Consider the following 13,114-nt stretch of genomic DNA (forward strand, 5'->3'; position numbering starts at 1 on the left):
GAACAGCAAAAGACTTCATTCGGAACCTCATGGAGAAAGACCCAAATAAAAGATACACATGTGAGCAGGCAGCTCGGCACCCCTGGTAAGAAAAAGCACCCACTAGACAAACCTCCCCAGAGAAAGCTTCCTAATGACCGTCCCTAATTGTGAAGACCCCGGAAATAATTGCACCTCATTCTGGCCAGTGGCTTTAGCCCTTTGACCAAGCCAACACTTGGATTCATTTGTTCTTCCAGACACAGTCTCTGAATACGCTAATAACAAGGGTACCAAGGATACCAAGGTTACCTCCTTTTCTACTTTATGCAAAATTTTTTCACATCATTTTTACTGCCGGTAATTACCCAAGAAAGCATTAAATTTGGAGTTGTTTTCCACAACTCGGTCATTAAGTGAATTGAAGTCTATTTTCTCCCTTTTAAGATACTTTTCAAGTAAGAATTTCTCAACTCCATGGGGAGTAATTGATGGTTTATGGCATGCTCTACTACATTTTGAGCAGTGTCCTATAAAGCTTTGCTATCAACTAGATGTGACTCTGGGTTTGTACGTAATTGTTCTGGGCTTCGATTTCTCATCTTTAAAATGAAAATAATATTACCTTGTTTATGGGTTTGATATAAGAAGTAATGGAGATGATGCATGTAAAAGATGACTTAGCATAGTGTCTGGTACTTAGTAAATGCCTCATTAAGGTATTATTGTGAAAGTTTCATCAACATCCAAATTTTTTTTTAAGATTTATTTATTTATTTATACAAGCACTGGGTACAGTCAGCAGCACGGGAGGGTGAGAGAACCCACCAGAGCCAGAGCGGGGAACAGAACAGGCAGAGTGACAAAATACACTGCGGAGGGGAGCAGCAGGCAGCAGGAGAGGTCTGCACGCCATGTGGGACCCTTGCTGGCGGCCAGGGATCAAACGGCACTACAGAGGCCGCGGGCAGCTCCGCAGCCCAGCGCTCAACCACTGCGCCACCAGGGGAGGCCCATCCATCAATATCCATTTTGAAACAAAAGACCAGAAGCAGTAAAATATCCAATAAAATGGAAAAAAAAAAAAAGGACAGAACCTTGATTTTCAGGACTCTCCCCCTAAGAAGCACCCTAGAAAACCATCCCCTTGTTTATCCCACTATCTCTTGGGTCCTTTTCTCTAGACTTGAATATGCTGCTAAATCTCCCTTGGGGACCTACTTACAGCCCTGTCCTGCTCAATTTCATGGTATTTTAACAGCTATCATTTATTGAGCACCTGTTATGTTCTAGCCACTGTGTTAACTGCTTTAAAATATCATCTCATCTTTTGTCTTTAGAATACTCTGTAAGAGTGTATCCCCATTTCAGAGATAAGGAAAATGATTTAGGACAATAAGGTGACTTCACCAAGGCTGCACACATAGCTAAAGGCAAAGCCACCAGAATTGTCTGATCCTAAATGATGCTCTCCGCACCTTTAGGGAGGAGGGAATGGGCTGGAGGGAGGAGGAAAGAATTCCTAAATAAGTAGGCAGTTTTGATTGGTTTTTGTTTGTTTGTTTTTGTTTTTTTCCCTTTTTTTTCTTTTTGCTCCTCCCACCTCCTCTCCCCCTCCCCTACAGGATGTCTCTGATTTATAATTGTTTTTGTTTTGTTGTATTTTGTATTGTTATTATTTTTCTCCTGGTGTTGTATTTGGTTCCCCTGTATCCCTCCTATAAGTGAAACCATCCGATATTTTTCTTTTTCCTTCTGACTTATTTCATTGAGCATAATGAAGCAAAATGGATGGAGCCAGAAAGAATTATGCACAGTTTTTATTGTTTTTTTTTGTCTCAGTATTTTCTTTTTTTTTTTTATCTGCACTGATGGAAGTTTTATTTCATGTCTCAATATTTTCTAAGAAGTCACTTTGGACTGTAGGTCAAATTATGTAACAGTGACGATAACAAAGGGTTTCTTACTTCTTAACAGTAGGCTTTGAAAGCCATATAAGACTTTTTCTTCCAGTCTTATTAAGATGTGATTGACATGCCACACTGAGTTTCAGGTAGACAGCATAATGACTTGGTGCATGTCTTGCAAAATGACTGCCACAGTAAGTTTAGTTAATACCCATCATCTTGTAGAGATACAAAATAATTTTTCCCCTTGTGATAAGAATTTTAGCTTGTGGCGTCTTAGCAGCTTTCACATATACCATAGAGCAGTTGTAACCATAGTCACCACGACAAGTGTTACTTTTCCAGGACGCACTTGTCCTATATATAAGAGACTTGGGGATTATCTACCTATCCACCCCCATCTCCATCCCATATATGCCCTTATCCGTTTCTCCCCCCACCCCTTAACTTCACTGCATTTATTAATGTCTACTAGCTTTTGTATTTTCCTTTGTCAGCTTATCTGTTACATAAATGTCCAGTATTTGTATTTGTCACTCTGAGTTGCTTCATTATACTAATTCCCTCAAACTCCTTCCATTTTACTGTCAATGACTGCCTTTCATCTTTCCTTATGGCTGACAGTATTGCATCACGTGGAACTCCACCTCCTCTTGATCAGTTTGTCCACTGATGGACATTTAGGCTGTTTCTATGTCCTCGCTAAACAGTGTGGCAATAAATGTCATGGGGATTATCTGATGGTGGAGGAAAATGACCTCCAAAGAAGGGAAGTGATTTACTTTCTAGACCTTGTTCACTAATCCAGTCTCGCACTGTGGAAGTCAGGACAAAGATCCAATTAAAACAGTCTCTCCTTCAGTGAACATTTTTGAAAAACCAAGGGAGAGGTCACTTTTCTGAGGGGGCTGGTGGAGGCAGCAGGGCGGCTCAGCACAGTCAAGATAGAGTCCAGGGAGAGGTTGAGCCTTGCTCACCAACCTTCCGGGAGAAGGAGGGCACTTGAGGTCTCAGCCACAGCTTGACTACTTAAAACTGTGCATCCATCCTCGGTATCACCGCATCTGGAATTTCTGGAGTAGAGCAGACAATGAGGGGGCTGGGAGATGAGACTAGAAAGAAAGCAGAACTGGCAGGATTCTGGTGTGAGTTCTGGTGCAGCCTGCTTGAGTTCAGTCAAATCCTGGCTTCTCTTCCTAGTGCTGGGGCAAGTTCCCTGAGCCCCGTGGGCTTCTCTAGAGAATTGAGGTAGTAAATACCAGCAGCACCTAGCTGATAGGACTTTTCCAGGAGTAAAATATATACAAAGAAGAAGAGTCTGTAGCACTAATAAAAGTCCAATCTATATGAGTTGCCTTTAATTCATCGAGAGGGTCTCCAGGGGAACAGATGCTCCAGGGCTTGGGTAGGGCTCTGTGGATGGGGTGAGGCAAAGAAAGGAGTTGGGGCTTACTCCTAAGGCTCAGCTAAGGGACTTGGGTGGATGATTGTGCCAGAAGAATAGTGGGCTTGAGTGAAAGAATAAGGAAAGTTCTTGGCGTTTTCTAGGTGGAGACCTATGGAGCTGTTTAGCTGCAAGAATGTGGAGCTCAGGAGAGAGGTCATGTTAGAGGCAAACTTCAGGGTCAGTCTCTGTCACATTATCCATGAGTGAGCTGCACAGATGCCTTCTTGCTTTAGGCATGGAGCTTGCCCCGTGCTTTATCATTTTCCCTGTGCATTTCAGAATCTATGGGAAGTAAAACATTGGAAAATTTTTTTTTTAAATGATTTTAAAGACACACATTTGCTCAAGCATCCCTGTAGTACCGCACTGCCTGTGTTAGTGATGTACTTGTTTCTTGCATGTAAAATTGCCCAAGCAAAAGAGAACAAGGATTCAGCTGTGAGCTGGTGGAAAGTGGAGTAATTATTCCAGCGAAGCATAACTTTATCAACATCACCACTCTGTAAGCTGTGGTCTCGCCACCTCAATTAAATCCAGACAGCAGCATCTCTTCTGCTACATTTGCTCTTCCCACTTACTCCAGGCCCCCACGGAAAGGAAAAGCCTGGAAAGTTGCAGATGCTTTCCCTCACTTCCAGATAGACCCTCTGGACAGGAGAGGGATCCTTTCAAAGCTCTTGTCAAGAGCAGTCCACCCTTCTTACCAAGTGTTCCCTAGCCCCTCCTGGCAGGGGATCTGCCTTTTTGCATGGCAAGGAACCACAGGCTGCTGGCCTAGGAATTGAGGGTGCCAGATGGCAGGATAAGAACCCAGTCCTCGTTGCAGAGAAATACCTAGACAGGATTCATCTGTCTGCTTTGGACAGGGCTGAAGCTCTGTGTCTAGTTTCACTGACAAGCAAATCAAAGTGATGACCCTGAGCATCAGCCCCCTGGGGACACTTAGCCAACCCTGTTCATGGCAGTGTGACACCTGGAGGAACATCGTGTGCTGGCCAGACCAAGATGGCACCTGCAGCCCTCTCCTCATAGTTCAGAGACCACTGCACTTCCTCTGGGCTTCAACCAGCTGAGTTCAGGCTGACCGTCGGACTTGGGAGCCACCCACTGTCCAGGAATCACACCAGGCATCACAAAGCCTATGTTGAGCAAGTGGCTAGAAAAATGAAAAGTCAGAGACATGGGGTTAGAGCATTTCACATCCAGAACACAGAGGCACCAAGAGTCAAGGAGAGATGAGTTGGATGATCGGTGTGTGCAGAAAGATAGCAAGGGACACCTCACAAAGGGTGGTGTAAATATGCACCATCTAGCTCATTAGTGTAGAGATTAAAACTGGAACGCAAAAGAGAATGTGAGACCTGAATGACATGTGGGTGTCCCTAGCTTTACGCATGTGTTGTACACACAGGCACAGCTCCCTATATGGCATTTCGCCAAAACTGTGTTTTATATAACTGAATATTTGTGGCAAGTCTGTGTGGAGCAAGTCTATCGATGCCTTTTCCACAGCAGCTTGGGTGATGGGTAGCATGTTTAATCAGTAAAGAATGTCTTTTTTTTTAAATATATATTGAGATTTATTGCAAGGAATTGGCATATGCAATATGGAAGTAATTACGCAAATCCGTAATCTTTTGGGCAGGCTGCAGCTCAGGAACAGGATAAAGGTGCTGTTCATAGGAGAAGTTTCATTTTGGGAGAAGGCCTCATCTCTGCTTTCAAAGCTTTCCCACTGATTAAATCAGGTCCAACCAGAATATATGGGCTAGTCTCCCTTAAATTCAATTGATTATGGATTAGTAAAGTATGTCTTAATTAAGGTACAGACACTGCTTTCTAGACCTGATGCTCTCCACACTGGGTTGAGGCTGCAGTGTAAGTGCACCTCTTATATACATCTGATGCATTTGGAAACAAAAGAATTCACCTGAATCCCTTTTTTGATATAGTCACTCTCTTGTGGTGTGAAGCTGAATCCACCATGTTGGCTGAGGTGTGCCTGCATACAGAAATTCTGTTTTAAAGAAATTCTTCTGTGGGGGAGGCATTGTTCAATTGCTAGGACAGTCACAGCAGCAACTAAGGGGATTCCAAGTCTCAGACTCCATGCCTCCAGTTTTGTTGGTGAAAACTGCTGGAGCTGGCAGCCCCGAGTCTCCTGTCATACACTGGCATTTTGAGCTTCCAGGCCTCCTCATAGCAGCCTTTTCTGTTGAAGAAGAACATGTGCTGTCATGACCCAAGGTGGCTGCAGCCCCCCAAGAAGAGTGCCTGACAGAGTTGTGAGACCACCTCTGCCTTCTGCTGGGTTCTCACCCAACCACATAGCACACCCTAGGTTGTGGGAAGTGAGTTCAGAACATTCCTAAAATGACTGACAGTTTGCATTTTCCTTACATGCAGCCATATTAACCCACAGAGGAGGGAGCCCCGCTTCTCACTCACTGATCTGTTTAGTTTGGATTGAGGCACAGGCAGTGCTCAGCCTGAGGAGTGCCATACTTCCTACCACTTTGCTTGGTAGCTTCCAAGAAAGGGCTGCTCACTGACGAGCTGGAGCTGGTATCCTCTTATGATGGTGCAGGAAGAAACACTCACAGGAGCTCTCTGGAGAAAAAGCTTAATAAGCATCAGTCCCCTGGTCTCCTTGTCATTCTTGTGTCAGATGGATTTGCCAACTCAGATACTCTACTTTTGTTGACTGAGGTGTGTCTGGGGGGAAAGAACACTTAACAGTTGTTGGAAGTGGAAACCTGGTTCACTTTAGTTCATTCTGAATATCTCTAGGCTAAGTATTTATAGCCCTGCTGAGAAAAAGACAGGGGTCTGTTCTGGGGAACTGCACTTAGCAGGGGCCTTCAGAGTGTATTCTCAGCTTAAGCTCAGTCTGGTGCAGACTTAATCCATCAACCAAGCTTTCAGTTCTAAAGTGAAAGGCAAGGTGGGTAGGAACATTTTTTTTTTCTTCAGTGATGATTTCCTGTCTGAGTAAGACCTAAACTTATTCCTTTCATCCCCCCAACAAGATAGACCAAACAGTCTGGGCCATCCCAATTGCTTTGTGTCCAGTGACAAATGGATCTAGAACATGGCAGTTTTTCTCACTTACTGGTTACCTTCCAGCTAGAAGGCATAATCAATGTCCCTGGCCTCCATCTGTCCCTTACCTTTTCTAAGATTCAAGTAATTGTTTCTTTTTTTATGATTTATTTATGCATATAAGAACTGTGGTACAGGCCAGAGGCATGGGGGGGTAAGAGGATCCACCAGAGACAGAGCAGGAAAGAGAACAGGCAGATTAACTGGAATACACTGCTGAGGGGAGCAATGGGCAAGGCAGGAGAGGTCTGCTGCGCCATGTGGGTAGCTCCCTGTGCAGTGACTGCAGACAGCTTCATAGGCTGCGTCTCAACCCCTTGCACCACCAGGGAGGCTCCCTCAAGTAATTATTTCTTGGGCATCAGATGTTGACTTAGAATTTAATTGTTTGGTGCTAAAGGAAAGGGGAAATGAAAGGACCCCTACCCAGAAAAGAACAAGAGCACAATACAGCTTCCTTTGAAATGGGGAAGCCAATTGACTGAATGTAGAGGAAGGTGATGGTTTGAGAGTGTAAAGGGTGTTTGTGGGAGAAGGATAAGCCATGAGCAACCTCTAGGTTGTTGGTAAGATCAGAGATGATCAGAGAGCAAAGAGGGAGGTACAACTGCGGAGAGAGGGAGGGAGGGAGAGGTGATAGAGGGGAGAAGTAGCAAGATAAGGGGGACTCTGGGGACAAAAGGAAAAAAGTAAACCTAACTTCTTCTCTGCTAGTAGGAAAAGAAGAGTAAATAAAAAAATTACTCCCTAATATAAAGCATCCAGTTGATTGTAGAGTGGATGCAGTCCCTAGATTTTTGGAAACTTTTGTAGGAAATTCAAGAGTTGAATATGTACCAAGCAGTGCTGGGGGGGGAGGGGTCCTCTCCTCTCTCTTTCTCTCAGAGAAAGAGCTTAGTTGAGCTGGGATGAAGTCAAGTGGAGCCATGGGTCCACGGAGCAGAGGTCTAGGGTAGGCAGAGAGAGAGGCCTCAGGTATGAGGAAGCTGGGACGTGGGTGTGGATGGGGACCTGGTGATCAGACCAGGTAGGGCAAGGTTGAGAGCTCTGAGGTAAAGCTCTGCAGGTAGAAAGCTGGTGTGGAGGGAGGTGGAAGGTAAACTAACTCAGATTGCCTTGTCATTTTGGACTCTGAGGTTATGGGAATTAAGGCCGGAAAAGGAAGAAGCAGGAACCAGGAAGAGAGGTCAACCAGGATGGTGTTGAGGAATCCTGAGAAGGTGCAGAGTTCAGAAGTCGAACAGGACCAGAGTAGAGCTGTGGGCCAGCACGTAGCCTGGAAAAGTATTGGCAAGTCCCCCTCACATTGAAAGGGACCAAATGAGACTTCCTTTTTGAAGAAGCATCTTGCCTCTTTTTTAGGATCGCGGGTGACACAGCCCTCAACAAAAACATCCATGAATCAGTCAGCGCTCAGATCCGGAAGAACTTCGCAAAAAGCAAATGGAGAGTAAGTCTTGTGTTTATTAAACTAAACTCCTGATGAATTTCTAGTTTGAGCATCTCTTATTTCTCAAGGTTACTGTCACCAGAGTTTGATGAAAATCCCCAGAACCTCATCCAAATAATTTTGCTAATTTTAGCTCATTATGCTTAAGATCTTAGGAAGGAGTAGCATGACATGAAAGGGATAGATTATGTGATTTAATATTTCTCTGGGATTCAAAAATAGCAGTAGTACCAGCTCGTATGCCTTTGCTATTTCTTAAGAACATAATCTCTGTCTTACTTCACTTTGCTGAACTTAGAATGGTTAGCTTTTATTAAAGTAATCATGAAGGGAAAAAAAGGAAATCTGAGATGAACTCATCATTATATCCTGGTAAAAGTATGATGATTTAAACCAGTGAGATGCCTGATCACCAATTAGTTACCTAAGGCTATATTCTCACCACAGGCTATTAGGTGTGGCTGACTTACCACCTGAGAGCCAGTAGAGAGCTGCTGTACTGAAATTAATTCCGATGACATACTTTATTCTGAGGTGCTGGTACAAAAGTACCAATAATAGGAAAATTAAAAACTATTTTAAAACTTTGTATTTTCAGGCAGTACATGATTATAATATACTTTTTAACCTAAAAGTCACTTAACCTAAATTAAGGAGAGAATTGGTTTACATTTATTCTATATATTTACTATGTTAGAAGGAAAAAATGTTTTAATCTCCAAAATATACTTTGAGGTGGAGAGGAATGATAAATAAACCATGTACTTTTGGAGGAAGTAGCCTTAAGGTTCCTGAATATCATGAGAATGTTAGAAGCCGAAATGCCCAGGAGAAATGATAGGAGAGAGTTTGTGTCTTTCCTGATTAGCTGGAATCTTTCATCTGCTTTTCCCCCATCTTCCATTTCAGCAAGCATTTAATGCCACAGCCGTTGTAAGACATATGAGAAAACTACATCTTGGCAGCAGCCTGGACAGTTCCAATGCAAGTGTTTCGAGCAGCCTCAGCTTGGCCAGCCAAAAAGATTGTGCGTATGTAGCAAAACCAGAACCTTTCAAATGTCATTTAAGACAAATCTGGGGTGGAGAGGAGGGAGTGGTGATGGGCTGAGTAGCTGCCAAGAGGCAGGCACTTCCAGTGAGGTATTGCATGTAATATGCCCAGCAACCCTCGGATTTTGCTTAATTTTAAAAAAAAAAATTTCTAAAAATTTAATTATTTAGTACTCACACAGCCCTTGGTTTTATTTCCATTTATAGCTGGGAATTCTGTTGTTTAAGATCCACAGCCCTGTCTGTTTTCTGGTGCCTCTCCTTCCCCTCTGACATGCTGCTCCTGTGTGTTACTCTTAGGCGTTGAGGACAGGATGGCAGAGTCTCAGGACAGCCTGATCCCTTCATATATTTTTTTATGAGAATGATGGTAATCAAGCTAATTTATGTTAAGTGCATTGGCATGGCAATCAAAGTAAGAATAACATTGCATTACCCTTCCCCTTTGTTTGGGATAATACAATATTGAGGGCATACTTACACTTTCTCCCTTCCCACCCCCTCACCTCCTGAGTTTATCTTAATCTCATATTGGACCATTCCAATGACTCCTCCCCACTTCACAGCTGTTGCCTTCATCATGAGCCTCCTCATTCTCACTGCTGAGTGCCCCTCAGCTTGGTCTCACTCTGTCCACCTCATTTTTTCCTATTTCCCTCAGAAAAGGGTCCCATTCCACTCTAATTAATCTTCGCATCTCATTTAGGAGAGTCCAGTCCTTAAATGTCACCAAGAGATGTCCATGAGCATCCCCTGACACTCCACACCCTATTGTAGACCAGCGTTTACATCTCAGTTAATGTCCCCACAGCAATCACTTCATTCATTCAGTGGCTCTGACAGCAATGCCACCCCCAGTGACTTACTTTACGGATCGCCTTGTATCCCAGTGCTAAGCCAAAGAGGGTTCACCCTGCGTCAAGACCTTCAGAGCCAATACATCTTCTTGGGGAGCACTTAGTTCTTCCTGTGAGGAATTAGGGGGCCACCAGGATTCCACAGGAATAGGTCAGCAATTCTCATTTCTATGTGCTCTGTGTCATAAACACATCTTAGCCAAACATACAGATAGCACACCAAGCAGAGGTTAGAGGGGGGATCACATTCTTTCTTCATTCTTAAAATCCCTACTTCATGGAGCTGTTGTGAAAAATAAGCAGTTCTTATAATGACAGCATGTGTTCAACACCTAGCCCCATGCCGAGTACATAGTAAGTGCTCAATAAACAGAATTTATCCTCTTTTGGTGATGAAACCACATCTTCTTCAAATACAAAGCACTTATGGTATTATTCAGTATTGTCAACTAATTATTATTTTACTAAATAATTATTACCAAAAAAGGAGGGAAGACTGGGTCTAAGAAAAAAGTATTTTGGACAAGTTGCAAAGCCTTCCGATGGACAGGTAAAAATTGAGAGTCAAGTGTCTAAAAGTTTGTCTCCCCCAAACCCTTGCAGTGGGAGGGGGTAGCAAGTATTTCCTTCTGCAGCTCTGAACCCCTTGTGTCCTCTGGCCCCCTGCAGGTCTGGCCCCCTCCACGCTCTGTAGTTTCATTTCCTCTTCGTCGGGGGTCCCAGGAGTGGGAGCAGAGCGGAGACCGAGGCCCACCACTGTGACGACAGGGCACTCTGGAAGCAAGTGACTGGCTCGTGAGACGGGGCCCAGGGGGTGGGGCCACAGCACCAGGAGCCACTCCAGAGTGACCCCACCTTGCATGGTGCGCCTTCCTGCACAGGACTGGAAGACAGAAGTTTTTTTATGGCCATATTTTATACTGCAATTCTGAAGTGTTCATTTCTCACAAACTGTACTGACTCAAGGGAGCTGATTTAATAGGATCTGGTGCTGTATATAGGAATCTTGCAAAGCTCTAAAGGAACGGACCTTCTTCATCCTCTCCCCCGACACCTGTCATTTCCAATCTTCTCAGTATGGGTAACCGTCTATATTGTGTTTTTTCATTAATGACACATAAAAAAGCTTTCAACTGGATTATTTAAGTATTGGTAAATATTGTGTGCACCAGGGCTTCGTTTTTCCTTTTAAGAAATATGTCTTCTCCATCTGTACTTCTCGGTTATAGGACCTGTAACTTTTGCTTGTTGGTAGTAGTTTTATGTTAACCTTTAGGTGTCTTTTTTTTTTCTCCAAGGGAAATTTCAAGGTATTTTTTAAAATTTCTAGTAAGAGGATCAAGAATCTGTCTCCGCGGCAAAGAGTGCACTTTACTTCTATTTCTCTCTCTCTCCCCTTCCTCGGAGGGCAGCTCTCTAAGCAGACAGCTCAGCTGTGCACAGGGCGGTCTTCCCTCAGGGTGGATTTAGTAGGGGAAACTGTAGGAAACCTTTCCTAGCAGCTTCCTCCAGTGAACCCCACCTCAAGCGGAGACTCCAGGAGCCACTTGCCATTAGCAGTCAGAAATAAAGCCTGCTTTCCAGAGACTAAAGGCAAAATTTCAGCGACTAGACTCGCTGTGAAGGAGATAACCCTCCTCCCAAGAAAAGTTTGAAGCACCTCCCTCAGAAAAGGAACAAGATGCCATTTTGTTGAGGTGAACGTCCCACAGCTCTCATTTCTCATGAGGGGTTAACACATGAAAGCTCTGCTCTCAGCTATGCAGTTTTAAAATTAATCTCTTTTTTAAATATGCATTTCTAATCTTACACTTAAACGGCCTCCAACTCACACAAGTTGTTCCTGCAGATTTTTACCCTGTTCTTCTATGAATGTTCTCCAAGGCAGGAGAGGGAAGTGGCCTTTCAAAAGAATCCACTTTCTCCAGGGTGGTGAGAAGACTCAACCTCCGAACAAGCAGGACACTGATTACTGCAGTGATGGCCAGAGATGGCCTCAACCAGGCCTAGCCACTGCTGGAAGCAATTTCTCTGACTAGGGGGATCTGAAAACCAAAGACCTATGGTGGTGGGTCATCAAAGGTCCCAATTTGCTGGGGCTGAAGAATTTCCCAGGCTATAGGACTTTCAGTACTGAAACCAGCAATGTCCCTGGCAAAGCAGGCCACAATCACCCACATGGTGGATAGGAGCATGGGATCAAGCACATGCAGTGTGAAACCCAGGACAAATGCTTTTCAAGAAGGCTCTCATGGAGGCTCTCATGGAGGCAAGCAGGTGGCTCCAACAGCCAGCTTTTGCAAACACCCTCTCTCAGTCCTCATGCCCTAACAACACCTTGAGTCTGAATTCCACACAGTCAGCTCAAGCTTACTGTGTGTCCCTGTAGGTCTGTTTGATGGTCAATGGCTTCTTGGCTATTGTCCTTAGGCCTTCTCCCACAGTTGTCCAGATTCAGAAGGCCCTATTGATCAAGCCATCTTTATCACTTCCACACTTTTGCCTTGTCCAGGCCAAAGGTTTAGTGATGCCCCCTGGTCCTACACACACACACACACACACACACACACACACACACACACAGAGCCACTCCTTTAGGTCACAGTGCAGGTCTTTGTAAGAACAGCTGGAAAGACAGACAACTGGTCAACCTTGTTCCCACATGTGTCATAGACACTTAGGCCCTTGGCAGGAATCCCACTGGCATCAGCCTCACAGGCTTCTAGAGTGAAAACCAGGCTATCACTCTTCAAAATCTGTTTTAAAAAAAAAAAAAAAAACCCTAGAAAAGTTTATAAAATAACAGACCCAGTTAAGAAAAAATGTGTCACCTGAGTTGGCTGTGCATCAAACCCCCACCTTCAGAAGGACAGTAGCCTGAATATTATAAAACAGTAGCTGAGTAAATGGAGGCATCTCTCCAGGGGGGTTATTATGCTGTTGCTTACTAACAAATATAATGGAGCATTCAAGTTTTTGAAATATAAGAAAACAAGTGTTTAGATGGGTGATAATTTGTCTGAATTCAGTATCTATGATGTGCTCGATTAATTATCAGCCCTTCATACTGTGTGCTATACGCAGTCATTAGCATTTAGAAAGCCACACTTGAAGTCCAGCTCTATTACTGGTGATCAACTCACTGTCGGGAGCTGACATGTGTGCCACATGTTACGTGCAAGGAGGTTGAAAATCCAAACGTGCTGAACAGCTGAAAGCCGGGCCTGTTCAGGCGTCCTCTTGGTCCAGTTATCTCATGGCTGTGCATGACCTGCCACTTGTCAGGTCTCAGTAATTTAGTGCAAGGAGATAGTAGCTGG

General features: G+C 44.0%; 1 protein-coding gene across 3 annotated transcripts in view; it reads left to right on the forward strand.

The window, feature by feature from the left end:
• CAMK1D (calcium/calmodulin dependent protein kinase ID) overlaps positions 1-11,088 on the forward strand; it is a 363,622-nt gene extending 352,534 nt beyond the window's left edge. For 2 of the 3 annotated variants that reach the window (XM_054695091.1, XM_054695092.1), the window contains exons 8-11: positions 7-85; positions 7,798-7,885; positions 8,795-8,912; positions 10,464-11,088. In XM_054695091.1, coding sequence (XP_054551066.1) covers positions 7-85; positions 7,798-7,885; positions 8,795-8,912; positions 10,464-10,582 — 404 coding nt within the window. In that variant the 3' untranslated portion in view covers positions 10,583-11,088. Of the gene's footprint in view, positions 1-6; positions 86-7,797; positions 7,886-8,794; positions 8,917-10,463 lie in introns of all 3 variants that reach the window. The other variant, XM_037510613.2, reaches the window with a different exon arrangement.
• The last annotated feature ends 2,026 nt before the right edge of the window (positions 11,089-13,114 follow it).

The sequence above is a fragment of the Talpa occidentalis genome, unplaced genomic scaffold (genome assembly GCF_014898055.3).
Source record: "Talpa occidentalis isolate TD23 unplaced genomic scaffold, MPIMG_talOcc4v2.1 talOcc4.14, whole genome shotgun sequence".
Lineage (NCBI taxonomy): Eukaryota > Metazoa > Chordata > Mammalia > Eulipotyphla > Talpidae > Talpa > Talpa occidentalis.